The following is a 26,776-nucleotide window of genomic DNA, read 5'->3' on the forward strand; positions in this document are numbered from 1 at the left end:
GGTAGGAGTCTCTATTTAAAAGGTGCTGTTGGGAGGATTAAATGAAATGATGCCTTTAAAGCTCTTAGCCCATGCCTAGCACATAGTAAGCACTCAATAAATGTTAGCAGTTTTGCTAAACAGCACCTTTGAGCCTCATGCCATTTTCCTCCACTCCCTGCCCCCATCTCTTTCATTTTTCAGGTGCAGCCTATTTCTGTGACGGCTTGTTACCTCATGGTCATTTTTTTCCAAACCTTTGAAATCCTGAACTAGTGATTCTGCCCTTTCAGAAAGAAAGCCATTTTCTACCTTTCACAGCACTGATTTTTATACTTTGTTTCAGTCTACTCCTGCTGATTTAGATTATTGGCTGCTTAGACTTCTCATTTCTGTACCTTTCATTACTTTCTGAAAATGAATCCTACACACCTTGCCCTTCAAATAACAGAAGGGAGCTGGCCAGCCCCACAGCTGTGATGCTGATGAAGCCTCCAGGCCTGTGTTTCTATAGCCCTGGGCCTGATAACTGGCCTGCAGGCTTCCCCATGTGGGATGGGAGCCTTTTCTGAGAAGCCCCATCTAAGCTAGATGGTTCCAGAAATATAGATTTCCAGGTCCATGATGGAGCTTATGGGCATTCTGCTTCTTATCCAGAATAGAAGGAAGGCATGAGCATTACTCATTACTTAATGAGCATTACTACATTTTAACTTTGATCTTTCTTTCTAGATGCTCCTGTGGCCTGCTCCATTGCAAATAGCAAGACCAGCAATACCCTAGAGAAGGATTTAGATCTTTTGGCCTCTGTTCCATCCCCTTCTTCTTCTGTTTCCAGAAAGGTAAGTCTTCTTCTGGAAAGAGTGATTTGATAACTTAATCATAGAACCAAGTCATGCTTCCTTGGTGCAGTTGGACTTTCATTTTCTTGATTCTTGATTCTTCCCTTAACATTGTCATTTCTGTCATACTCTGAGATTACTCTTCATACCATTGTGTCTCCTGCCCAGAAAGGGTGGACCCCTTGAGTTGGCTTCTGTCTAAGGTGTCTGATATTGTGAAGGCTGATACTTCAGGCCAGCTCCTCAGCCTGAGTTACTGCCAGAGAATTGTAGGTAAAGACTTGACAATTTTAATGGTTACCATTTGTGAAATACCTGCTGTGTCCCAGGCACAGTGCTAGGTGGTTTTTTATATCATTTTGTATGTTTCATTAATAATTTCAAATCTTCACCACAAATCTGTATAGTGGATATTTTTACAGATGAGAAAATATTAGTTCAGAAAAGTTATTTGACTAGCCTATGGCCGCACTGGGATTGAAATTCACTTCTCTCTGCAGTATCATTTGTGGGTTGTTTTGCTTGTTTGTTCCTATCAAATCACATTATTTTGCTAAAGAGGAAAGAATTGTACCAGAGCTTAACTGTCAGGTGTTTTCAGATATTTCTGTGGTAAAAATGTTAACTTGAGCCATGAGTTCTTATTGCAAATGTTAGAAGCAGCATAGAGGTGAGGGAAATTCTTAATGAGACCCCTACGACCCCCCTGAGAACCATTCCAATTCTCCCCCTACCCTCTTTGCCCTAAGGTTGTAGGTTCCATGCCAACTGCAGGGAGTGCCGGCTCTGTTCCTGAAAACCTGAACCTGTTTCCGGAGCCAGGGAGCAAGTCAGAAGAAACAGGCAAGAAACAACTCTCTAAAGACTCCATCCTTTCACTCTATGGATCCCAGACACCTCAGATGCCTACTCAAGGTAGATTTCATGGGCACGGTGGTGATGTGCCAGGTAGAGACATGAGGGCTTACGTGTAGGAATTATTTGTTGTGACAGGGGACAGTTCCTTGGCGGCCAGGACCTCATATACCAAAAAAACATGAACATGACATTTCTTAGGAGGCCACAAAGTATCAGCAGATAGATATTAGTGTAACCCAAAGCCATACGTCTGTAGGGCCTGGGGTCACTCCTCTGTGAAGTCTGACTCACTGTCTGGATCTGGACCCTAAAAGAGAAATGGCTGGGTCAGCGGCCCATTAGTCAGCTACAGCAAATCTTGTACAGAGTCTAACTACTTTACTGTGTAAAAGAGCATACTGATTTGAATAGTCCTGAGAAATTCTAGCTAGAAAGGAGTATCTAGTGAGGATTTGGGCTGACTTTGTGTTCTTTCCTCTTTAACACACCTGTATGTATGTTTTCTTGGCAGCAATGTTCATGGCTCCAGCTCAGATGGCATATCCCACAGCCTACCCCAGCTTTCCTGGGGTTACACCTTCTAACAGCATAATGGGGAGCATGATGCCCCCACCAGTAGGCATGGTAGCTCAGCCAGGAGCTTCTGGGATGGTTGCCCCCATGGCCATGCCTGCAGGCTACATGGGTGGCATGCAGGCGTCAATGATGGGTGTGCCGAATGGAATGATGACCAGCCAGCAGGCCGGCTACATGGCAGGCATGGCAGCTATGCCCCAGACTATGTATGGGGTTCAGCCAGCTCAGCAGCTGCAGTGGAACCTTACTCAGGTAAAAGACCCCATTTTACACAGAACGAGAGTTTTGAGCCTTCCTCAAGGTTGTCTCTCTTTGTGCCTCTCCCTTATCCTTTGAATCTTTTCCATGTAGATGAGATAATGCCAGAGACATTCCTAGGTTTGCTTCCCCCCCCCCCCCCCCTTAGAATGTCTGTCTAATATCAGACTTTCTGAGGAGTTCTCTGGTCCTGTAAAATAAGGGCAACTGCTTAAATATAAATCTCTCCACACATTCTCAAAAACAAAAACAAACCCACAAAAAACCTGTACAGACAAGAAATGCATTCATTCTGACCACATCTAGTAGATAGAATCCCATAAGCTTTAAATGGCATGGCAGTGGGCATATAAACACCCCAATCCAACAGAGTCAGCATCACAGAGGAGACTCTGTAAAAAGAGGAGGAGCAGGGGCCTAGAGGTGACAGCACAGATAAAACCACTCCTCACCCCCAAAAGGAGAAAGACCTATCCTGATCAGAGACATACTGAGGACAGGTCTGAGACCTGATAGGTTAGAACTCCAGTTACTTGAAGGATCAAAAATAAGGGACTTGAAATTTATAGGAGTACAGGTGGAAAAGCATTTCTTCTGGGGGAGATGGGGATGACTTAGAAGGAGGAGATAATCTTTGGAAACCTGGTGGTGAAAAGAAAGAAAGAAATCAGAAGTGGAAACAAGAATCACAAGAGCAGAATATATGCCATCCTCCTCCCTCCAAAATCATTGTTTTGCTAGTAGAAGCTACTACTCTTGAACTAAGAAATTTAGTAAGTCTCCCCAAACCCTCACACCTGTCTATTATTGCTGATTTGGAAAAATAAGGCACTACAAAAATAACAGAAAGTGGCAGATGATGTTTATAAAACACTATGAGATCTTGATGAGCAAGATCTTTGTATGGAAAAAAAATTAAAAACACTATGAGAAGGAAATATTAATAGAAAATGAAAAGCAAAATATTACAGATAATGAAAAATTCTCCCCCCCAAAACAATCATGAAATAGAAGAAAATTGTTATGTCATCTACTAAGCTGAATTAAATGTCCTTAAATAAACATTTACAGATAAGAAAAACTAATCAGAAATTCAAAAACTTAGAACCAAAATGGATAAAAAACTGGGCTCTGTGAACTGAAAGTTTGCTGAAAGGAAAGAAAAAGACAAAATTATCTTAGAAATAAAGACTAAATTACAAGTTATCCAAAGGAGAATAGACTCAGCTGAAAACGTATTTGGCATCAAGTAACAGCATGAAACAGCCAAGATAATGAAAACTAAATGTACAAAGGAGTAAAAAGAATCCAGAGTGAAAGTAATGTAGAAGTTAGGCAAAGAAAACAGCCTCAAATATATTTGGAGATGTCCAAAGGAGTAAAACAGATATAGAACAGAATTAATATATTTAAAACTACAGTACAAGAAAACTTTCTAGAAGTAAAAAACTTAGAAGTAAAAAATAAAATATTGGGGGCATGGGCAATATACATAACCTTAATACTTGTACCCCCATAATATGCTGAAATAAAAAAAATACATATATATATATAATATTGAAGAAGCCCACTGTGTATCTTGGAAAATTACCCAGAACAGTTAACTCTAAAACACATCCCAGTAAACCTTGAGACTTTAAAGAACAAAAAACATTCTCAGGACTCCAGCCTTCTCCATATCTCCTACCCACAAAAATCTGTTACTTAACAACAACAACAAAAAGAATATTCAGGTTGACATCAGACTTCCTAATAGCAAAATATAAAAAGACAACAATAGGAATAGTATTTTCAAGACACTCAAATACATGCAAGACAAGTATTTTATAGCCAGCCAAGCTATCCTTCAGATATTGAGACTAAAAAAAAAATTGTATATGCAAGAACTCAGGGAATATCATACTTACAAGCCTTTCCTGAGGATTTTAACAGAAAATAAACTTCATTCTTCATTCATCTAAGAGATGACTGGGGTCGTTTTTGGCAAAAGGATTGATGGTGTGCATCGAATGTTTAATTGAGAATCTAAGACTAAAACAAAGGTGGATGACAAGGGTGGTAGAATATACATTGTATTCTGACAAACAGAGATACAACTAAAAATGGAGGAGAAGGGAGAAAAAAGGAGGAGAGTAGAATAAGGTAATTGATGGTTGCATAAGAAATAAGTGGAAGTCAAAGATTATATAATAATCTGACAAATCAAATCATGGAAGCTTGAGTAAGGAAAAAGGACATTATTAAAAGTATTAGATAATGGTAATCATTAGAACTAAAATATGAAACTTTATATCAGAAGAATTTTTTAGCACATACTACAAAGTGCAGCAAATATTATAAGCACAGTAAAAATATAATATGATGCAATTGAGACCAAACTTATCAGTCTTATCGTATCAGGCAACTCTTCTATTAATATCAGAAGAAAATGATATTCAAATTGGCTGACAAAGCAGCACCTAGTTTTAAACTAGGTTCAAAGAAATATACCTGAAACTAAGTGATTTAACAAGAAAATGAAGAGGTAGGCAAAGGAATACCAGAGGAGTGGTGTTTGTACACCACACACATGCATGTACGTGCTATCTTATTGGGGCTGTATCAGTGTTATACTTTATAAAAGTATTTTTATGTTTTTCTTTCTCTGTGGTCTGGAATAATTTATGTAGTGTTGGTCTTTGATGATTTTGTAGAATTTCCATGTGAAATTGTGTTGACCCTATTGCTTTCTTTTATACTAATTCTTTAATAATTTTATGTTTCTTTTATAGAAATCAATTTTAGAAAATTGTATTTACCTAGATTATCCATTTCATCAAGGTTTTTAAATTTATCTATCAAAAGTTATGCCAGGCAGTCCTATTATTTCTTTCAAAGAACCAGGATTTTGATTTATTTATTGGTTCTACATTTTTCCGTTTTCTACCTCAGTTTCTGGGTTATCTTTATCATTTCCTCCCATATGCTTTCTTTTGCTTTGTTATTTTTCTAGCATTCATAGTTAGGATTTTGATGCACCTATATTCATTCTTTCATTTTTATTTATGTAAGTAATAAAGTGCTATAAAACTGATGGGAACATGTCAAAGGGACACATGAGCCAACTTTTAGAGGCTCCTACTGGCCAAATATGGGGTGATTTGAACATCAGAAAGAATAATGACAGTAGCGGGTTATAACACTTTGAATGAAAAAAAAAATCCATGAGTGCATTGTGATATTTTTTTAAAGGGTGTGGAATGGAGGGAGGGAAAGAAAGCCTTCTTTACAGAAGAATGACAGCTAATAATTGTAGAAAGAACAACATATTCACTCATTTTCAAAGAATTACTCAGATTACTTATTAATTACACTGATAAAAATATGGCTACCACTTTAGCCAAGTGATCAAACATAAAATTACCAACAACAAGACAGGTTAAATCACGTGTTTTCTGATACCTTGTATTAATAAGGACATAATTTCCCCTACATAGAATTCTTGCCAGAAATATTTAATTTGGATCAAATCATGAGAAAACAAGATAAATCCAAATTTAGGGATATTCTGCAAAATAACTGGTCTGGATTCTTAAAAATGTCAATGTCAGGAAAAAAAGTGGTAGGGGAACTGTTCTAGGTTAGAGGAGAATAAAGAGAGATGAAGATGAAATGCCATGTATAGTAGAATATTGTATTGATGTTAAATTTCTTGAGTGTGTTAATTGTATTGTGGTTCTATTAAAGTGTTCATTCTTATGAGATGCCTCCTGACTTATTAAGGGGTGAAATGTCATGATACCTGCAACTTTCCATGCTCATCAAAAAAAGGTTTTAAATTTTTGTATAGAGAGGGAGAGAAAATATGGCAAAATGTTAACAGTTGGTGAATTTAAGAAAGAGATATATGGGTTTCACTGTATTATTCTTTCAACTTTCTTGTAAGTTTGAAATTTTCTTAAAAAGTTGGTAGAAGAAAATAATTAGACTTTCTCCTAAAAGAAAAAAGAACTTATGGGCCAGGCGCAATGGCTCATGCCTGTAATCCTAGCTCTCTGGGAGGCCGAGGCGGGCGGATTGCTCGAAGTCAGGAGTTCGAAACCAGCCTGAGCAAGAGCGAGACCCCGTCTCTACTATAAATAGAAAGAAATTAATTGGCCAACTGATATATATATATATATACAAAAAATTAGCCGGGCATGGTGGCGAATGCCTGTAGTCCCAGCTACTTGGGAGGCTGAGGCAGGAGGATTGCTTGAGCCAGGAGTTTGAGGTTGCTGTGAGCTAGACTGACGCCATGGCACTCACTCTAGCCTGGGCAATAAAGTGAGACTCTGTCTCAAAAAACAAACAAACAAAAAAAAAACATGCTAGGCTCAGGAAATTCAAGGCATTTTTCTTTGATAAACTTTCTTCTGTTTACTCCCAGGGGCCAGTCTTTCAGTTTAATTGAAGGAAGAGGCCCTGTGTCTTTCCCCTTCCCCTATTCCCTCCACCTTCCAGTTCTTATCCCTCTGTCTCTCTTCTCCCAGCTCCTTCGTTTATCATACACTGAAGACACATTGGGTTGTTTTGTTTTGTTTTATTTTTTGCCTTTCTTTGTTCATTCTGAACAGTCTAATTTGCTGGGGTTTTTTTCCCCCTCTACAAATGAGTAAGCATGCACAAGCACTTTCCCTGTCGCTGACAGTATTAGCGCTCTGCTGGAGATAAGGCAGGAGTGCCCAGTGGGGGCTTTTCCTTCGGCTCTCAGGGTTGGCCAGGGAGGTTAACAGTAGGCCCCTTCTATTTAGGATGAGGGACTAGAAAGGAAAAAGAACTTCTCATGCTGCTTTTCTGTTGACTAGATCTTTTTTCCCTCCCTGAGCATTAATCTCTGTCAGCATCACACTCCCGCAAAGTCCTTCGTGTACATGGTCTTGAAACAGTCTGACTGTTAAGGTTCAGGGTGTGCCACACATAACAGTTTCCCTTTGTCTCATTCTCCGCGTCCCCGCAGACAGAAGGACTCCTACCCTGCCTTTTGCACTAATTGGCTGATTGTCCACAGCCAGGTCTGAAAGTCTCCTCTCTCCCTTTCAGATGACCCAGCAGATGGCTGGGATGAACTTCTATGGAGCCAACGGCATGATGAACTATGGACAGTCAATGAGCGGCGGAAATGGACAGGCAGCAAATCAGACTCTCAGTCCTCAGATGTGGAAATAAAAACAAAATACCCGTGTGGCTGCCACTCTCCTCAGCCCTTGCTCTCCCTCTTTTTCTCCTTTCTCCAACTCCCCCCCCCCCCACCTCCCAGTCCTCTTTTCCTACCTCTCTCTGTTTGATTAAGAAATTGCTCAATAAGTCATTTGGGATTGGGCATCCTGCCCAGCCCAGCCACTCCCCAATACATGAAGACCTCTCTGTTGCTTTATGTTGTACATGCCCCTTAGCCATCCCAACTTCTCCCCCAGGCACTCAGCCCCTAGTCCTCCCCTGGCACCAGCACCTTAGAAATTGTTGGCAGAAGGCACTTAAACTGTGGGAGAAATGTGCATACCTTTGAGTACCTTCCTTCAAGGTTAAACCTCCAGGAAAGGTCTGTAGGTGTCATGTATTAGGCAAAGAGGGGAAAGTTTGGAGGTCCTCCTATACATGTTAATAAGCTATTTCTAAGTGTTTAAATTTGAAGAGGGAGGCATCATGTTATCCATGATTCGTGGGAATGAAGAAAGTACTGAAATCAAATCCTCCTTGGGCTTTGGTTCAAGTTGACCCTGCTCCTGGGGTGAGGCAAGCCCCCTCCTGTGAGGATGAGCAAAAATATTACTCTCTTTCCCTGAGTTGCTTTCTGGATCTGGGGCTTCAGGAGTTGCTGCTTCAGTCCGCCTTTACTAGCACCAAAGACTTTATGAGGATCGCACTCACAAACACATGTCCCTTTCCCGCCCCCTAACTGCCTTCAGTAGGATCTGACTCCATGGCTGGAGGACCAACCCCTACAGTGGGAACGCAGAGCTTAGCGTGTGTACTGCTCGTGTGCGTTTGTGTGTGTGTGTGTGTGTGTGCGCGCGCGCATGTGTGTATTTTGCCTCCCACTCTCTCCCCATCTGCTCTGGGTGTTTTTGTTTTTTTAGTTTTAGGTTTATAGCAGAGAGGAGTTAATTTATCAACAGCCTACAACTGTTGCCAGTTTTTCTTGTAGTTTAAAAAAATTGCCATCTCACCTATAAGCGCCCTTTCTGCTTTCCCTTCTCCCAGTCTGCCAATCACTCTTTCATGCCTGTGTGTCCCGGGTGCTTTGTATCGCCTTTCCCCAGTGTGTGAGGCACAGGGCCTGGACAGCTTTCCTCTCAGTCATTGTTCACCCCACTTGAAAATTCAAACAAGAAAACTTTGCTTAAAAGATTTCATGTGTGGGAACCACAATTCCTGGTTGCCTTTCTCCTGTGTATGTGTAAATTCCTTAAATAAATATTGCAGGGAAGGATGGTTTGCTTGGCTGTTACTATGTGTCACCCAGGTTTTCTGTTTTCCACTGGCAGTTCCTTCTTGTATTTTAGAAAATTCTCTATACTTCTCATACCCAGGGGACAGGCCCAGCCTCCAGCTTTCAGAAAGGGGGCACTTCTTCAGTGGTGTCTAGAGTTGTGAGCTGAGGGAACTGTGAAATCTGCACCTGCTAGAGTCATAAAACATCAGAACAGGTAGTTCTTCCCATGCTTAGATGGAGAAGATGAAACCTAGAGAAAGGAATCAGTTGGCCAGGGGTCTACTAGACTCTTAAGTGCCTGAACTTCCAGCCCCTTTTCCTTTCCCTGTACCGTGGCAAATAAATAGTTAAATTCCTCCCTGCCAAAACAGCAGTAGCTTTGACTGGTAAAGGTAATTCAGCCCTCTCTGAGCCTTCAGAACAAGAAGCAGGAACTGGGCCTTCTGAGCCAGTGTCAGTAATTGGAATGTGCATCCTGGGGGTGGTGTGAAACACAAAGGCAAACAGTCTTTAGCCCATTTCTCCTCCATTTGACTGCATTTCTGCTCTCAATACAAGAGATTTTGGACCTTTCCTTCCATTTTCCCTTTGAGTACACCTTTGACTACTTACAGATGTAAGTGGGAGGACGGCACAGTGGCTAAGAAAGTGCGCTCTGGGCCGGGTGTGGTGGCTCACATCTGTAATCCTAGCACTCTGGGAGGCTGAGGCGGGCGGATTGCTCAAGGTCAGGAGTTCGAAACCAGCCTGAGCAAGAGTGAGACCCCCGTCTCTACTAAAAATAGAAAGAAATTAATTGGCCAACTAATATATATAGAAAAAATTAGCTGGGCATGGTGGCGCATGTCTGTAGTCCCAGCTACTCGGAGGCTGAGGCAGGAGGATCGCTTGAGCCCAGGAGTTTGAGGTTGCTGTGAGCTAGGCTGACGCCACGGCACTCACTCTAGCCTGGGCAACAAAGCGAGACTCTGTCTCAGAAAAAAAAAAGAAAGTGCGCTCTGCCAGTACTCATATAACCTTACTTTGGGACCTGAGCAAGCTACTAAAGCACCTGTGTCTCAATGTAAAACAGGGCTAATGGTAATACTTGGGATAGTATGGGGCAATTCCTGTGATGTATTTAGCACAGTATTAGGCACTTAGTACTTAGATGTTAGAAAGTACGATGTGCTAGACCTATGTTGGTCATTAATTCATGCAACAAATATTTAATGATAGGCCGGGCGCTGTGGCTCACGCCTGTAATCCTAGCTCTTGGGAGGCCGAGGCGGGCGGATTGCTCGAGGTCAGGAGTTCAAAACCAGCCTGAGCGAGACCCCGTCTCTACTATAAATAGAAAGAAATTAATTGGCCAACTGATATATATATATAAAATTAGCCGGGCATGGTGGCGCATGCCTGTAGTCCCAGCTACCCGGGAGGCTGAGGCAGAAGGATCACTCGAGCCCAGGAGTTTGAGGTTGCTGTGAGCTAGGCTGACGCCACGGCACTCACTCTAGCCCGGACAACAAAGTGAGACTCTGTCTCAAAAAAAAAAAAAAAAAAAAAAAAAAAAAATTTAATGATGTTTAGATTGTGTCAAACACTGTCTTATGCTCTGAAAATAAAGCAATGAATAAAAACTCCCCAATCTCATGGGATAGTGTGGTAGCAGAGATGGACAGTAAACAAATCTATTTAATTCAGACAGTAATAAGAGGGGAGAATGGGTATGGGAGCTACTTGGATAGAGGGGTCAGGAGGAGGTTGTATTTGATCTGAGACCTGAATAAACAACCAGTCGTGTGGAGATCTGAAAAGGGCAGAACTAGTACAAATGTCTGTGTTGGAAATAGTTTGGCTGAAGTCATCAGTTTGGGAGTCATCAGGATAGGGATGCTATGTAAAGCCACAGGACCCAATGAAGTCACTTAAGGAGAAAACATAAAGAGAAGAAACAGAGACTTGAATGCCGTCAGTTTTTATAATTTGAGAAGAATGGATAAGAAAAATATAACCATTCCTGCTCTTAAGAAGCTCACAGTCTCTTGGGGCAACAAATTCCCCAATTTAAAGGGGTTATTCCAACATGCTTCAAATAATTCATTGAGGTGACAGGACTCCTTTACGTTATATTTAATATTATAGATTGCCCATTACTTCTGCTTAAAACAACAGTAATCTTTTATTATGTCCCCCTAAGTTTCCATGAGTCAGGAATTAGGGCACAGAACAGATGGTTTGTCTTTGCTTCATAGTGTCGGGCGCCTAGCTGGAAGACTAGAAGGCAAAGGGCTAGAATCATATGAAGGCTTATTCATTGCCACGTTGGCTTTGCTGGGCTGTTGCCAGAACACTTACATATGACCTCACCATGTGGTATGGACATCCTCAAAATATAGTGGCTGAGTTCAAAGGGCAAGAGTCCAAGACAGAAAGAGGCAGAAAGAAGACATATTTGCTCCTTTACAGCCTAGCCTTAGAAGTTACGCAGTGCTATAGTTGCTGCATTCTATTGGTCAAGGCAGTTACAAAGGTCCATTCATGTTCAAGGGGAGAGAAAACAGACCTCACCTTTCAACAGAAGAATGCCAGTGTCACATTATGAGTATGAGAGATGGGATATATATTGGTGTGGCCAGCTTTGGAAAATACAATATACCATAATAAGACAGTCAAAGCCTCCACAGAGTAATTTATGGCATAGATCCAGGAGCTGACATATTCTCCAGATGTCATGGTAAACTCATACTGTTGTTCTATCAAGTGGAAGCAAACTGCTTCTGACGTTTTTATCAGGAGAGAATACCCCCTTCTCAAATTGTCATGTTAATAGGTATATATAAGGTGTTTGGCACTACCCTGATTTGAGTCAATAGGAAATGAATTCTTGGAACAGCAACTGAAATGGGTACCCCCACCCGATGAAGTTAAGGATAATCTATTGTCATTCCCCCAAACCCATCCATCTTCTGTACCAGCTAGACTGACAAGTTAAATGGACATGTGATAGCAATCACTACTGTCACATCTGTGAAGCTTTATGCCTGCAGTTCCCCTAGAGATGTATTATAGTACTGTATTCGTTTATTGCTTTGGTGGGAAAAAGCTCCAGGGGCTTTCTCATCTCCTTTTTTTTTTTTTTTTTTTTTTTTTGAGACAAGAGTCTCACTCTGTCACCCCGGGTAGAGTGAAGTGGCATCATCATAGCTCACTGCAACCTCAAACTACTGAGCTCAAGTGATCCTCCTGTCTCAGCCTCCCAGAGTGCTAGGATTACAGGTGTGAGCCATCATGCCTGGCCCCCATTCCTTTCTTAATTGGCCTTACTTCACAGGTGAGCAAGCCAATGTGGGGATTCTATCACTTTCGAAGGACATCTTTTCCAACTAGATACTCAGGAACTTAGGGAGCTACTTTAGGAGAGGTTTAAGGTTCCACTGGACCTATAGTGAGGCTGACTGAGGTAAAAAAACTCCATCATTACCTGGACTGCATCTGGTCCCACTCTGACAAGTGGACAGTGATATCAGGGGTACCCAGGAATTAGTAATAGCTAACAGCCAGTGCCCACTTTTTGCACAAGTGTTTGTGCAGTTTCCCCAGTGTACAGTTACACAGATAAAATGGTAATGGGTCTCTATGGGGAAGACCAGGAGTGAGGGGAGAATGCAGTGGCTTAGAGCAGGAGTTCATGAACTGATTATGAGGCATGTGAGAGGCTAAAAGGTGTTCCACAGAAATGCTAAAACAAGCTTGGGAAAGACTGCATGTTGTATCATTTCATGTATATCTACAATATAGTATCCTACACAGTAATGGTTCTGAAATGTCCTATGGTAAGGACTTTTTTCATAGTTTTCTAGCATTTACCAATGCATTTAACCATGGAATCCATTTTTCTGGAATACCTAATAACCATAGGATACTATTTTAGGGAAGCAACCAGAAAATTTCTTTAGGGGGTAGAGTTGGGAGGTCTCAGTATTGGAAAAGATGTAGGATGGAGCAAGAGGAAGGAGTCACATCTCCCATGTTTCTACATTATGTGAGAGAATTTACAGAAAGAGGAGAAATTAGCTTTTCTCTCTAGGAGGAAAGAAGTAGATAATTAGGAGTTTCGTTTTAGGCATGTTAAATTTGGGTTGCTTGTGATGTATCCAGGTCTGGTAGACCCTCTGGAAATTGGATTTAAGAGGCTGATGCCAAGGAAGAGGTCAGGCTAGCGAAATTAATTTGGGAGTTAGCCCATAGAGGTGGAAATTGATGCAATAGGAGTGGATGGGATCACATAGTGTAGATTTGTAAAATAAGAGCAGTGGGCTAGGATAGGATTTGAGGAGAAATATTCATTTTTAATAGTCGTTAGGGAGGAAAGGCCCAAGAAAGAGAGGAGGTGGAGTAGGGATGAAGAGAAACAATCAGAGAGTTATGCAAAACAAAACAAAACCCCAGGAAAGTACAGTGTCAAGGGACCCTAGGAATTAGAGTATCTAGAAGGAAAGATGATCAGAAATGCCAAATCAGCAGGTAAATCCAGTGAGAGAAGGATTGATGAAAAGACTATTGAATTCAGCATTTGGAAACTTCTGGCTGGGCACAGTGGCTGATGCCTATAATCCCAGCATTGTGGGAAACCAAGGGGGAAGGATCACTTGAGACCAGCCTGAGCAACAGTGAGACCCTGTCTCTATAAAAAAGTGTAAAAATTAGCCAAGGGTGGTGGCACACACCTGTACTCCCTACTGGTCAGGAGGCTGAGGTGGGAAGATAATTTGAGCCCAGGAATTTGAGGTTGCTGTGAGCTATGATGATGCCACTGCACCTGTAGCCTGGGCAACAGAGTGAGAGACCCTGTCTCAAAAAAAAAACCAAAAAGTGAAAGCTGACCCCCTACCTCATACCATAACAAAAAATTCATTCTATATAGCTTGTAGATCTAAATATGAAATTCAAAATAATAAAGATCCTAAAAGATAATATGGGAGAATATCTTCATGACTGTGTAAAAGAGAAGAGGAAAAGGTCATGTGAGCATCCAGCGAGATGGCAGCTACCCACATATCCACAAAGCCAAGAGAATGAAACCTACCTTGCCCATACCTTGGTCTTGTATTTCCCAGCCTCCAGAACTCTGAGAAAATTAATTTCTGTTGGTTAAGCCACCCAGTCTACGGTATTTTGTTATGGTAGCCAAGAAGACTAGCACAGTTCCCCAAATGGCTTGTGCTACTATAACAAAATACCATTGACTGGGGAGCTTGAACAATAGAAATTTATTTTCTCACAGTTGTGGAGACTAGAAGTTCCAGAATAAGTTCTGGCAGGTTTAATTTCTGACCAGGACTCTTGCAGACAGAGGTCTTCCCCCTAAGTCTTCACAGGGCCTTTTACCAGAGTCTGCGGTTACTGGAGAAAGAGGGAGAGGAGAGAGGAGAAAGAGGGAGTAAGGGAGAGGGAGAGACATAGTGAGCCCCTGGTGTCTCTTCCTATAAGGACATTAATCCTATCAGATCAGGGGCCCACCCTTATGACCTTATTTAATCTTAATTACTTCCATAAAAGCCCTGTCTCCACATACAATAACATTAGGGCTTAAACATAAATTTTGGGGGAACACATTTATAATAGTTAGCAACTACTATAATTTTATTCCATTTTCTAAATTGTTATTTTTGTAAGCTATTGATGTAGAAATGTATTTGGAATGACGTACTGCTACATTTTCTGAGGGGAGAAAACTCAGCAATAAAACAGCATTGCAGTATAATCACTTTGGTGAAAAATATATAAAAATGCATGAAAAACATAAACAATGTATGTGTGTGTGTGTGTGTGTAGGAAAGGCTGTGCACTGCTTGGTGAGATTACAGGTAAAAATTATTTTCTTGTTTTGTGTATTTTCTGGCATTTCAGAAATATAAGGAGAGCAATTACTGTGAAAATTTTTATTGAATACTGGAACAAAAAGCTACCTGATCCCTTTATTATTTTAATAAAACACGGGAATCTATTCCATTTTCAGTCTTTTTCCACGTCCATATTACTCAGGGAAAGTGGCATGGATTCTCTTATGCTAGTGTTGTTTCAACACAAGAGTTACCCAACTGTCTCCCTCCTGTCAAGGGTTTCAAATGCCAACCCAGAAACACTTCTGGGCGTATTCTGGGCGGAGGAAACTCGGCTTTCTGCTGCGGCGCCTGGGGCCCGAGGACACCGCCTCCTGCGGCAGGAGCCGGCCGACGCCGGGACCCGGGTGTCCCCAGGCAGGGGCCGCCGGGCGCGCACCCCGCGGGGCGGGAGCCCGCTGGGAAGGATGCGCGAGGCCGCCGCCGCGCAGGCGCGCTGGGCCGGCTTGCCCGCCGCGGCGCTGCGTGGGAGCGGTGCGGTGCGGGGCCGGGACCCGGCGGCCGCGGCGGGAAGGCGGGCGTGTGCGGTGCAGCCGCTGAGAGGGTGAGCGGGGAGGTCTCCGGGGTTGGGGTGGGGGCCGACGGGGCAGCGCGAGCTCGGCCCCGCGTCGTCCGTGGCCGCCCTGTCGCGCGCCGCGCCCCCCACAGCCCCCGTAGCCGGGCCCAGACAAAGGCTGCGAAGGCCGGGCCGCGCGGGTCCCGCCTGGGAGCGAGGTTTGGCCTCTCCCTGAGGGAGGAAGACGCGGGATCCCAGCGGTTAGGTCATTTGCCACAACCGACAAGTGAAGGAGCTGGGATTCCAAATCCCACACGACTTTAAACATCATTCCTGCGTCAAAGAATTGGGTTGCATTCATCTCTGTACTTCGTCACACCTGCACGGTGTTTTGGACCTTGTGGGCTGTGTCTATCCACCGTCTCCATGTAGCTTTTGTAATAATTTCACAGTGGTTTGTGCAAGTTCTAGAGTTCCTGCCCTGTGACTGAGCCTCTAGATCCTTTGTCGACTCTAATTTCGTTTTCTGCCCAGAATCTGCAGGGTACTGTAGAGGTGGCCACTGAGAATAAATACCTGGCACCTCCAGCTGCCGGCTGAGGAGACCGATTGGAGCTCAAGTTGGGAGATGTGCCTTGAGAGCCACTGGCAGAAGCAAGTCCAGACCCCAGATTTTGGTGCTTGTGTTTCCCATGTTCCTGGTAGCGAGGCCTGAGGAGCAGAAGTCAGTGCTTACAGGAAACCGATATACCTGTGAAGCCTGCTGTTGGAGGTTCCCGCAGTTTCCTTGTCAGAAGTGGACAGGCCTGTGGGCTGAGACAGAGCGTTGCTCAGGAAGGAGGCGGAAGCCACCATGCCCCAGCAGCTCCTGATCACGCTGCCCACGGAGCCCAGCACCTGGGTGAAGTTGCACCATCCAAAGAAGGCCAAGGAGAGGGCTCCCCGGTGGGAGGATGTGACTAAAATGTTTAAAGGAGAAGGTGAGAATAGATTGATGAGTGGGAGGGAGGAAAAGCAGTCTTCTGCTGTGTGAGAAGGAAGGTAGACACTTGAGTGGAAGCATCTCTTGGGGAGACAATTGGGTGAAAGATCTCTGGAGTTCTTGATATGGCTTCTGGTCTGGGGTTTTCCTAAGTAGTAGTGGTCAGTTCAGCCTAAAATGATATTGCGGTGTCATAGCCATGTGTGTTATTTTTTTTCACCTTCTCCATGAGCATGTGCGGCAGGACAGACTTACCTGGTTTTCTTTATTCTAACAGTTGAGGAAATGTAAATCAAATAAATAAGAGACCTGCCAAGGGTCACACAGGTACTTGGTTGGGTCAGAAGTAGAAGGCAGCAAGGGCTGTACCATGTGAACCTGGAGTATCTTGTGCTAGAAAGTAAGGAAGAGCTTAAAGACTAATGGACTTGTGTCAAAAAGATGCAGGAGCCAGGTTCAAGGGGCTCCCGCTGGACACATTTGGGACAGTTTAAGTGTCCCAGTTGATTGTAACACCTTGAATAGAAAAGATTCCATATGCTCACAGTGACACTTAAAATAGGGAAAGGTTAAGGGGAGAAAATCATTCGCAAACATTGGAGGCAATTAATATGCTGATTGTTTACCTCGAAAAATCGATTATTATGGGAATGAATGGTGCATTTACCTTGCCTTTTAGATCATCTGCAGTTGGTGAGAGAAAGCTCTTCACCAAAAACACCTGCCAATAATATATGTAGAAGGAATGATAGAATATTTTAAATGAAATAATTGAAAGGTTGATGGGGAACAGATATTCACATGGTGTCAAAGTATTACCCTCTCAGATTACTTACCAAATGCAAAGAATATACTTTTCCAATGGTGAGGTCTGGTGGTCACCATCTTAACCAAAATGTCCTAATGATGGGATAATCTGACATTTTGTACTTTATGGGTAATGTGATATTAAGCACGTGGTATCACCCACAGATATTCCTACCAAAAATGTTTAACCTGATCTTAAGTGAACTTCTGGTTTACAGAAAATACAGGGGATGGAGCAAAAATATAAGCCCCACCATCAGGATACAGTCAGACTACTGTTGTCTTTTAAAAAGCCAGTGTCATTAAAAAAAAAAAAAAGTGGCAGGAGCATGGTGGGAAAGTACTATTCTAGAGTAAAAGAGATTAGACGCCAGGCGTGGTGGCTCATGACTGTAATCTTAGCACTCTGGGAGGCTGAGGCAGGAGGATTGAGGAATTTAAGACCAGCCTAAGTGAGAGTGAGACTGTCTCTAAAAATAGAATTATGGTTGGGCCTCTTGTCATGTACCTGTAGTCCCAGCTATTCGGAGACTGAGGCAGGAGGATTGTTTGAGCCCAGGAGTTTGAGGTTGCAGTGAGCTACAATGATGCCACTGCACTCTATACTCTATCCAGGGCAACAGAGAAATATTCTGTCTCAAAAAAAAAAAAGAGACTAAAGAAAGATAACAACCACTTTGAATGTACAACAAGCCTTTATTAACTCCTGGTTTGGAAAAAAAAACCAGTAAGAGTTTGGGAGCAGTTGAAGAAATATGAATATGGATTGAATATTTAGATGATACTATGGATTTATTGCTAATTTTTGTAGGTGTAATAAATGGCATTGTGGTTATGCAGGAGGATCCTTATTTGAAGTATTTAGGGATGAAATATGTCTACAACCTTGAAATAGTTCAGGAAAAATATAGATAAATATAGCCAATAATGGTAAATGTTAACAATTGTTGAATCTAGGTGGTAGATAAATGGGTATTCAATATTCATGGTAAAAAGTTAGAATAAAATACATGGACAGTAATTCCTGTGCTTTAATTCCTACTTCATATTTTTAATATCTCAAATTCAACCAGTACTTCTTGAATTCTAGAAACCTGTCAGGATGTTATGCTTAGCACTTTAGCAGATGGGGAAAAAAATGAACAGGATACCATTTCTACCCATATACTCATTCTAATACTCAACTGAGGGAGATAATCATACAAATAAGAGGCAAGTAGCCTGAGATAGATACCAGAATAGATATAAAAACCAAGCTTTTGGGAGAGCTTAGGAGAGAAGAAGCTTCTCATTAAGGGTGTCTGGGAAAACTTCACTTGAATTGGGCCTGAAGGATATCTGTTTTTCATCAAATAGGATTTGGGGAGAAGTACTGAGGTAGGGACTATCCATGTATGTTCAAAGAATGGTGAATAGGATTGTGTGGGTAGGTGTGTCCAGTGGGTGAAGGATGGCATTTGGAGGGAGATGATACTTGGAGAAGAAGCTTTGGACTGGTTGTGAAGGATCTTGAAGTCCATGGTGAAGTGTTTGAATTTTTCTTTCTTGTCAGTGGGGAACCTTTGAGGATTTTTTTTAACAGTCCTTTAAGTTCCCGTTTTAGCCTTTGAGGATTTTTGAGCAGAGGACTGGCCTATTGGGAAATATTAATGCCTAAAGCAATGTGCTGCAGGTCTTCCTCATTAAGGAGGTTGGGGCTGCTCTTGAGTCACTCTAAATGTCCCCCTGTGGATGTGTTGGGGGAGGAGCCACATTCAGTGAGTCTGCAGGCAGTTTTTCTGTTTAGGGGATTTGGAGAGGTGCAAACCTCATGGCTCTTTTCCTTCCCTAGCTCTGCTATCTCAGGTTGCTGATGTGACCCAGGGAGAGAGTTTAGAAGATGGAGTGACCCCTGGGTCCTTCACAGCAGAATCCCAGGTGAGTCAGAGTTTCTGATCACTTTCTTGACATTGTTTTTCAGATTTTAAGTGTCCTGGACTTAGATTTTTTTGACTTGACTTCTTGAATTGTTTTTTCTTAGCCATTTCAGAATTATTCATGATACATGAAAAGCACTAAACTAATCTCCATACTTAGGGGATTTGTTATTATTTCAGATTCCTGGCTTTTGAATTATCTTTACATTTTGGAGTATTTAAAAAAATAACTAGCAAATGATTATTTAATATGCGTGGATCATACATAATAGGCTCTTGTACTTCTTTTTTTTTTTTTTTTTTGAAACAGAGTCTCACTTTGTTGCCCAGGCTAGAGTGAGTGCCGTGGCATCAGCCTAGCTCACAGCAACCTCAAACTCCTGGGCTTAAGCAATCCTGCGGCCTCAGCCTCCCGAGTAGCTGGAACTACAGGCATGCACCACCATGCCCGGCTAATTTTTTCTATATATATATTAGTTGGCCAATTAATTTCTTTCTATTTATAGTAGAGACGGGGTCTCGCTCTTGTTCAGGCTGGTTTAGAACTCCTGACCTTGAGCAATCTGCCTGCCTCGGCCTCCCAGAGTGCTAGGATTACAAGTGTGAGCCACTGCGCCCAGTCTAGGCTCTTGTACTTTGCAACCCAGAGTGTTTGCCTTGTTCAAGGTGTCTTCCTTATAGGCAGAATACATGTTTCCTCTAAAAAGATGCTATTCTCTTATACTTTTCTTATTAACAGAAAAACACAGTTAAGGATATTTTACCCATGCTAAAATGTTCTCATTTTAACCAATTCTTTGAGTCCAACAAAGGTTCCTGTCTTCTCTGTGGCCTTAGCCCCTTTAGAATTCTTCCCCCCTCCAAATACTCCTTAACTTTATTGTCCTTAATCTCAATTACTGCGCACAGTTCTGTGACCTTTAATATTTCATGAACACTTTCCCTTCATCTAAATTGTAAGCTGCAAAGGAAACTCACATACTCTATGCATTTTTTTTTATAATATCCAGAAGAATCAACCAAACTATTAGCAAAGGGTAGCCAGAAAACTTGACTGGAATCTCTTAGCATCTAGACAAGTTCAGAACAACTTCCTGAACTCTGGCTGAAAAGGAACATATTTGTTGTTCTAGGAACTATTGACCTTCAAGGACATATCTGTGGACTTCACCAAGGAGGAGTGGGGACAGCTGGGCCCTGCTCACCGGAATCTGTACCGGGAGGTGATGTTAGAGAACTATGGGAACCTGGTCTCAGTGGGTAAGGATGGGTTCCCCTTGAAAATAGAACCTGCCTATTGAAAGAAAATCTTTGTTTCTAAATTTTAAGTGTTTTGCTTGGGCTTTGGGTTCTATATTAAAGTTTTCTAATTCCTTCTGAACACCAAGTCAGGATTGCTGTGGTCTTTTCTGTCCTGGTCTTTCTATTCACCTTTCTTCAGAAGATCTGAATACCAAAGGACCATTTTTAAGTTCTTGGGATGACTCTTTGACCTCAGCACATACAGTCTTTTCTTCCCCATAAGCAGGATATCAGCTTTCCAAACCTGGTGTGATTTCCCAGTTGGAGAAAGGAGAAGAACCATGGCTGATGGAGAGAGAGAGTTCAGGATGTCCAGGTCCAGGTAAGAGCAGGGCAGATGGGGCCTTTGTGATGCTGGCCAGAGAATTCCCCTAAAAGCCTTCTCCAAGCAGTGGAGAAGGCCAAGGCCACCTGGATAGGACACACAAAGAAGCTGATTCTACCATTTCTGTCACCCCTTTTCTGAACTTGCATCTTCTCTTTAGTCTCTCTGAAGTCAGAGGAAAAGAGGTGCCTTTCTCATCAGGGTTAACATTCTTCATCATTTCCCTTGATCTGACTTTCATGATTTTTACCTCTTTCTCCATTATTCTAAACCTTTCTGTGATCACAGTTTCTTTCCCATCTTTAATACATTTAGATGTACACAAATCTCTTCTGATTAGACACAGTCTGCTTCACTGTATTCTCATGTCATTTTATCATTGGTTTCACTGTCTCCCAGTTATTTCATTTTCAATTTTTTGAAAACTCTTATTCTGTGATCACAGCTTCAATTCTGATTATCTTTTTAACTTGTGTAATTTTACTTTTCATGCCAGATAATTTATGGCTTTTTGAGAAATCACCATACAGTTCCTTCTTATGAAATCTAATGGGTTTTAGCAGTCTTCTTCAATGTGTGTGAACAGTAACAATAATAGGTATTTACCAAGTGGGTAAATATCTCTCTGCGAGTCGTACATTAGCCCCATTTTACAAATGAGAAAGAGGCTGATTATGAAATATATACAATTTCAGTCCAATCAGCTGAAAAAAAAAAAGAAAAGAAATATATACAGTGAAATTACCTACTACTTGGTAGAGTCAGTATTTTACTTCTAATCTGACTCCACAGTTTGTGTGTTCTTATGATGCTGTTCTACATGGCAGCATTAAGTTATACAGACCTTGTCACTTTAATATCCTTTCCCCCATTAGCTAGTTTAATCGTTTTTGTTTCCTCTGTCTCTTACTGCTTTTTCAGGGCTTCTCTTTAATGTCTTTTTTAATGCAGATATATTAATATAATTTCTACCTTTGTTAGGATTGGCTAAACTACTGTAACAAATAGATTCCAAAATTTTGTAACAAATTTTGAGCCATAAATTATCTCAAACAGAATATGAACTTATTTCTTGCTCATATACTGGTCTGAAAAAATTGTTTAGGTCAATTAGCAGTTATTCTCCATCTGAAGTATTCAGGACCAAGGTTCTTGCCTTGTGGCTCCATCATCCCCTAGGGCCTCTTCATCATCTCCAGCTAGCCAGCAAAGAGAGCACAAAGGACCTCATTTGGGAGGTTTTACGGACCAGCCTGGAGTGGTTCATTCACATCATTTTCGCTCTCGTTTATTTAACAGGGGAGACCTTTGTGATATCACTCAATCTAATTTAAGGAAGATTGGGATATATAATCTAGTTGTATGTCCAAAAATGGGAAGAACAGATTTCAGATGAATAGCCAGCAGTCTCAGCCGTAATCCCTAAGTAGCCTGTATCTTTTACAGTGCTACTGGATTTCTATACAAACTCCCACAAATACGTTGTGATGGTTTCAACTATCCTTTCCACACCTATATTCTCCATATTTTCATCTTTGTCTTATATATCTAAATGAACTGTGTTCCTACATATCCCTGGCATTTATGACATCTCTATATAGAAGTACTGTTGTCACTTCAAACCTAGTACATCCAAAACCAGAAATCATCTTCTCATCTAAGCAAGTTTCTCATCCTAATTTCCAATGTTCTTTCAGTCTCTAGAAATGATATAATCAAGAATATTATGTTTTCTACTCTGGTTTTTCCTCATTCCCATGGTTTCTTCCTTGATATTACTTATTGGATCTGCTTCTCTTCTACCTGTGTTGATGCAATGCTAAGTGAAGTTTCCATCATTTCTTGCCTGAATTACTAAAATTTCTAGTTGCATTGTTGATGTCTTATTGTCTTTTTCTGACTCATCTTGAATGTTACTGCCTGATTTGACCATTTAAAATATCACATTTATCTTGTTATTACCCTAAACAGAAAAGTGAGCTTACTTCCTTTCCCCTGTATTAAGTAATCTGAACATCTCTGCTTGCTTTTTAACCCCACTCCAAAATTTATCCAGCTATTTCTGAACACTTTTTATGTGTTGTTACTAAAGTGAGGTTAGTAAATGTATACATACACATGTAAATCTTGTTGGGAAATGTTTGAATGTAAATATTCCAAAATCCTGAGGAATAAGATTTTTTTTTTTTTTTTTTTGTGAACAGAAACATTGGTGCTTTAGGATGACAGGGTCCAAAATGGATGTATGGGAATAGAAAGAATATCAGGGAAAAATTCCTTCATCCAAAAATGTTATGCCAGGTATACTATAGATAAAATATATATTCTCTGTCCTTTAAGATTTTACAAAGTAGTTAATATTTTGTCACAAATTGTGGAAAACCATTTTCCACATCTTATATAGGCAAATATTATGAAGATTAATCAAATCTATTGAATATGCAGGGCAAGGCACCTGCATTTGCCAAGTGTACACATGTACAACCCAACACTTTCTCTAGTAAATCTAATGAAATACAGGAGTATACAAGAATGTATGTAAAATTATGTATGATAGATTGTGGTTTGATTTGTAATAGTGAAAAACTGGAGACAACATAAATATTTTTCAGTAGGGAAAAGTCAAATTATGATAGGTCCATACAGTAGAATGCAATGAGGTTGTTAGAATGAGATAATCTCAATGTATAGATGTAGAAAGAGGCCCATAAGATAAATAAAACAGATGCAGAACTATATGTATACCATTATCCCTTTTTTGTGCAAATGTATATTTAAGACCATATATACATAAATGTATACATTCACATATACATTTTGTTGGGAAATGTCTGAATGGATACATTCCAAAATCGTCAGAGACCGGAGGGAATCTCATCCCAGATAGGAAGATGCTATCCCTTTTTAATCGTTGCATTCTTGCCTTATTTAATGTTTTATTTTGATGTTTACAAAGTATTTGGTATAAATACTTTTTAAAAATATTTGTTTTCTTAAGTAAAGAAAATGTTGTCATAGAAATAAGGGCTTAAGATAATATGGTCTTAGAATCCTGTCTTCCTTATTCTTATTTTTTGATATTTGCCCTTATTCTCCTTAGTTTATTTCCTCTTGCAATTCACATGGATGAGCTCCTCCCAATTTCTTAAAGTCACCTTACATGCTTTTAACAGCTTCTTTTCTCTGACCGCTTATTTACTTGCTTTCATATCAGCTCTCTAGGTGGCAGTATCACATTGGAAGACTGTCCAAACCTCCTATACCTAGTTTATATTATTTTTTTCCTATCATTCTCATTGTGGTGATTTATTTTTTAAAGTGCAGTGAATATGGGTCATTTTTAATTTTGTATTTCTTTTAGACTTGGAGAGTAAAACAGAAACCAAAGAGTCAACCTTAAAGAATGACATCTCATGGGAAGAATTACACCATGGTCTGATGATGGAAAGGTCTACTAGAGGAAGCACCATGTATTCCACGTTGGGAAGGGTCTCCAAATGTGATAATTTAGAAAGCCAGCAGGAAAACCAAGAAATGGGTGAGGGGAAAATCCCCTTGATCTGCAAGAAAATGCTTGCTGAGGAGAGAGGCCAAGAATCTAACAGATGTGAGAAAAGAATTAATGTGAATTCCAAAGTTATGCCAGGACCAATAAATATTTCAAGAAAACGAGACCATAAGTATGACGCATCTGGAAAAAGAAGCAGATACAATTTAGATTTAATTAATAATCCAAGGAGTTATACAAAGATGAAAACTTTTGAATGTAATATTTGTGAAAAAATCTTCAAACAGCTCATTCATCTTACTGAACACATGAGAATTCATACTGGAGAGAAACCTTTCAGATGTAAGGAATGTGGAAAAGCCTTTAGCCAAAGTTCATCTCTTATTCCACATCAGAGAATCCATACTGGAGAGAAACCCTATGAATGTAAGGAATGTGGGAAAACCTTCAGACATCCTTCATCCCTTACACAACATGTTCGAATTCATACTGGGGAGAAGCCCTATGAATGTGGGGTATGTGAGAAAGCCTTCAGCCAGAGCATTGGACTGATCCAACATCTGAGAACTCATGTTAGAGAGAAACCTTTTACATGCAAAGACTGTGGAAAAGCATTTTTCCAGATTAGACACCTTAGACAGCATGAGATTATTCATACTGGTGTGAAACCCTATATTTGTAATGTATGCAGTAAAACCTTCAGCCATAGCACATACCTAACCCAACACCAGAGAACTCATACAGGAGAAAGACCATATAAATGTAAGGAATGTGGGAAAGCCTTTAGCCAGAGAATACATCTTTCTATCCATCAGAGAGTCCATACTGGAGTGAAACCTTATGAATGCAGTCATTGTGGGAAAGCCTTTAGGCATGATTCATCCTTTGCTAAACATCAGAGAATTCATACTGGAGAAAAACCTTATGATTGTAATGAATGTGGAAAAGCCTTCAGCTGTAGTTCATCACTTATTAGACACTGCAAAACACATTTAAGAAATACTTTCAGCAATGATACATGAAACATACTCAACAACAAAGACTATATTGGAGCCTAAGACTCTAAATCACTGGTTCCCTGACTTTTGGATTTCAGGAATCAATAATTTAAAAAATGGTTTGGCACAAGATTACCAACTGTTAATTTTGCCATATTAAAAAACAATGACCTATGATCAGCATTGTTTCATGAAAAAAAGGGTGTTTTAATACTTTAAAATGTAGGAGGAATATAATAATTATGAAGAACAACCTTTTATATTAAATGAAATAATTTTCATGAAAATATCCCAAATTTGTCTTTACTTTTCTCATTTCATTATGGACCAGTGAAATTTTCATGGCAGGTCAGTGGTCTGTGGATTGGCTTTTGAGAATCACTGTTTTAAATATCCCTTTAATGAATCAGAAAATACAGCACAACATTTATATAAATCTATAAAAGCCTATAGCCCTTTATAAGGCAAAAAGGAGTATAAATTAAAATGTTAAGCCAGGCATGGTGGGACATGCCTAAAGTCCTAGGTACTCAGGAGGTTGAGCCAGGAGAATTGCTTGAGCCCAAGAGTTTTAGGCCAGCCTCAGCAACGCAGTGCAACAATGTGTCTTTAAAAAAAAGTTGGTTATCTCATTTCTAGAAGAAATAATGTTAAGAGTTTTCTAGAATTGATAGATAACCTACTACACATAAGATACTTACTTAAATTTTCTGGTTTCCTACGGAGCAAGAGTTGGCAAACTTTTTGTAAAAGGCCAGAGAGTAAATATGTTAGCTGTCATGGGCTGTATTGTCTCTGTCACAAGTACTCTCATTTTAGGATAAAAGCAGCCAGAGACAATATGTAAACTAGGGCATCTGAACTTTGGCACTGCTGATAGGGGCTGGATAATGCTTTCTTATGAGCAGCTATCCTGTGCATTGTAGAAAGTGTAGCAGCATCTCTGGCCTTGACCCCCAAGATACCAGTACTAGATGCCAGTAGCTGCCCCTCCCCCTAATTTTGGCAGCCAAAAACGTCTCCAGACATTGCCAGATGTCCCCTAGAGGGAAAAATTGTCCCTGGTTGAGAACCATTGACATAAATGAATGGGTGTAATAGTGTTCCAATAAACCTCACTTAAAAAATAGGTGCTGGGGCCAGGTGTGATGGCTCACATCTGTAATCCCAGCACTTTGGGAGGCTGAGGAGAAAATTGCTTGAGGCCAAGAGTTCTGGAGCAGCTTGGGCAAGAGCAACAGCCTGTCTCTACACAAAAGTAAAACAAACAAACAAAAAAACCTAGGTGTGGTGTCTGTCACATGCCTATATTCCTAGCTTCTCAAGTGGCAGGATCTCTTGAGCCCAGGAGTTCAAGATTACAGTGAGCTGTAATTTGCCACTGCACTCCAGCCTGAGTGACAGAGCAAGACCCTCTCTCTTAACACCAACAAAAAATGGTGTTGGGTTGCATGGCCTAAGGGTTATAGTTTGCTACCTGCTCCCCCTAGGGTACTTAAAATGATTAGAAGTGGCAATAGACTATCATTTAATGTCAAATTAGTATGTTCATGTATATACCATAAGTCAGCAATTCCTTTAGTATTC

At 40.8% G+C, this 26,776-nt stretch overlaps 2 protein-coding genes across 5 annotated transcripts in view; both read left to right on the plus strand.

Annotated features, from left to right (window-relative positions):
• SMAP2 (small ArfGAP2) overlaps nucleotides 1-8,964 on the plus strand; it is a 48,250-nt gene extending 39,286 nt beyond the window's left edge. For all 3 annotated transcript variants that reach the window (XM_012735775.3, XM_020280296.2, XM_075997018.1), the window contains 4 exons: nucleotides 712-821; nucleotides 1,571-1,736; nucleotides 2,191-2,507; nucleotides 7,575-8,964. In XM_012735775.3, coding sequence (XP_012591229.2) covers nucleotides 712-821; nucleotides 1,571-1,736; nucleotides 2,191-2,507; nucleotides 7,575-7,700 — 719 coding nt within the window. In that variant the 3' untranslated portion in view covers nucleotides 7,701-8,964. The remainder of the gene's footprint in view (nucleotides 1-711; nucleotides 822-1,570; nucleotides 1,737-2,190; nucleotides 2,508-7,574) is intronic.
• A 6,310-nt stretch (nucleotides 8,965-15,274) lies between these two features.
• ZFP69B (ZFP69 zinc finger protein B) lies at nucleotides 15,275-26,456 on the plus strand. 2 transcript variants are annotated; one of them, XM_012735776.2, is made up of 6 exons: nucleotides 15,275-15,399; nucleotides 15,886-16,331; nucleotides 18,972-19,057; nucleotides 20,190-20,316; nucleotides 20,582-20,680; nucleotides 24,045-26,456. In XM_012735776.2, exons 2-6 carry the CDS (start codon nucleotides 16,205-16,207, stop codon nucleotides 25,211-25,213), a joined length of 1,608 nt encoding a protein of 535 aa, XP_012591230.1. In that variant the 5' UTR covers nucleotides 15,275-15,399; nucleotides 15,886-16,204; the 3' UTR covers nucleotides 25,214-26,456. The 2 variants fall into 2 exon arrangements, with proteins under 2 accessions (XP_012591230.1, XP_012591232.1); XM_012735778.2 differs by having other exon boundaries at nucleotides 20,585-20,680.
• Nucleotides 26,457-26,776: the final 320 nt, after the last annotated feature.

Source organism: Microcebus murinus, chromosome 2 (genome assembly GCF_040939455.1).
Source record: "Microcebus murinus isolate Inina chromosome 2, M.murinus_Inina_mat1.0, whole genome shotgun sequence".
Taxonomy (NCBI): domain Eukaryota; kingdom Metazoa; phylum Chordata; class Mammalia; order Primates; family Cheirogaleidae; genus Microcebus; species Microcebus murinus.

Excerpts from the sequence above, each read along its gene's own strand:
- ZFP69B (XM_012735776.2), top strand. The coding sequence starts at position 16,205 with ATGCCCCAGCAGCTCCTGATCACGCTGCCCACGGAGCCCAGCACCTGG. Across the intron at positions 16,332-18,971 it reads TAAAATGTTTAAAGGAGAAG|CTCTGCTATCTCAGGTTGCT; the intron begins GTGAGAATAGAT and ends TTCCTTCCCTAG. Across the intron at positions 20,681-24,044 it reads TTCAGGATGTCCAGGTCCAG|ACTTGGAGAGTAAAACAGAA; the intron begins GTAAGAGCAGGG and ends TATTTCTTTTAG.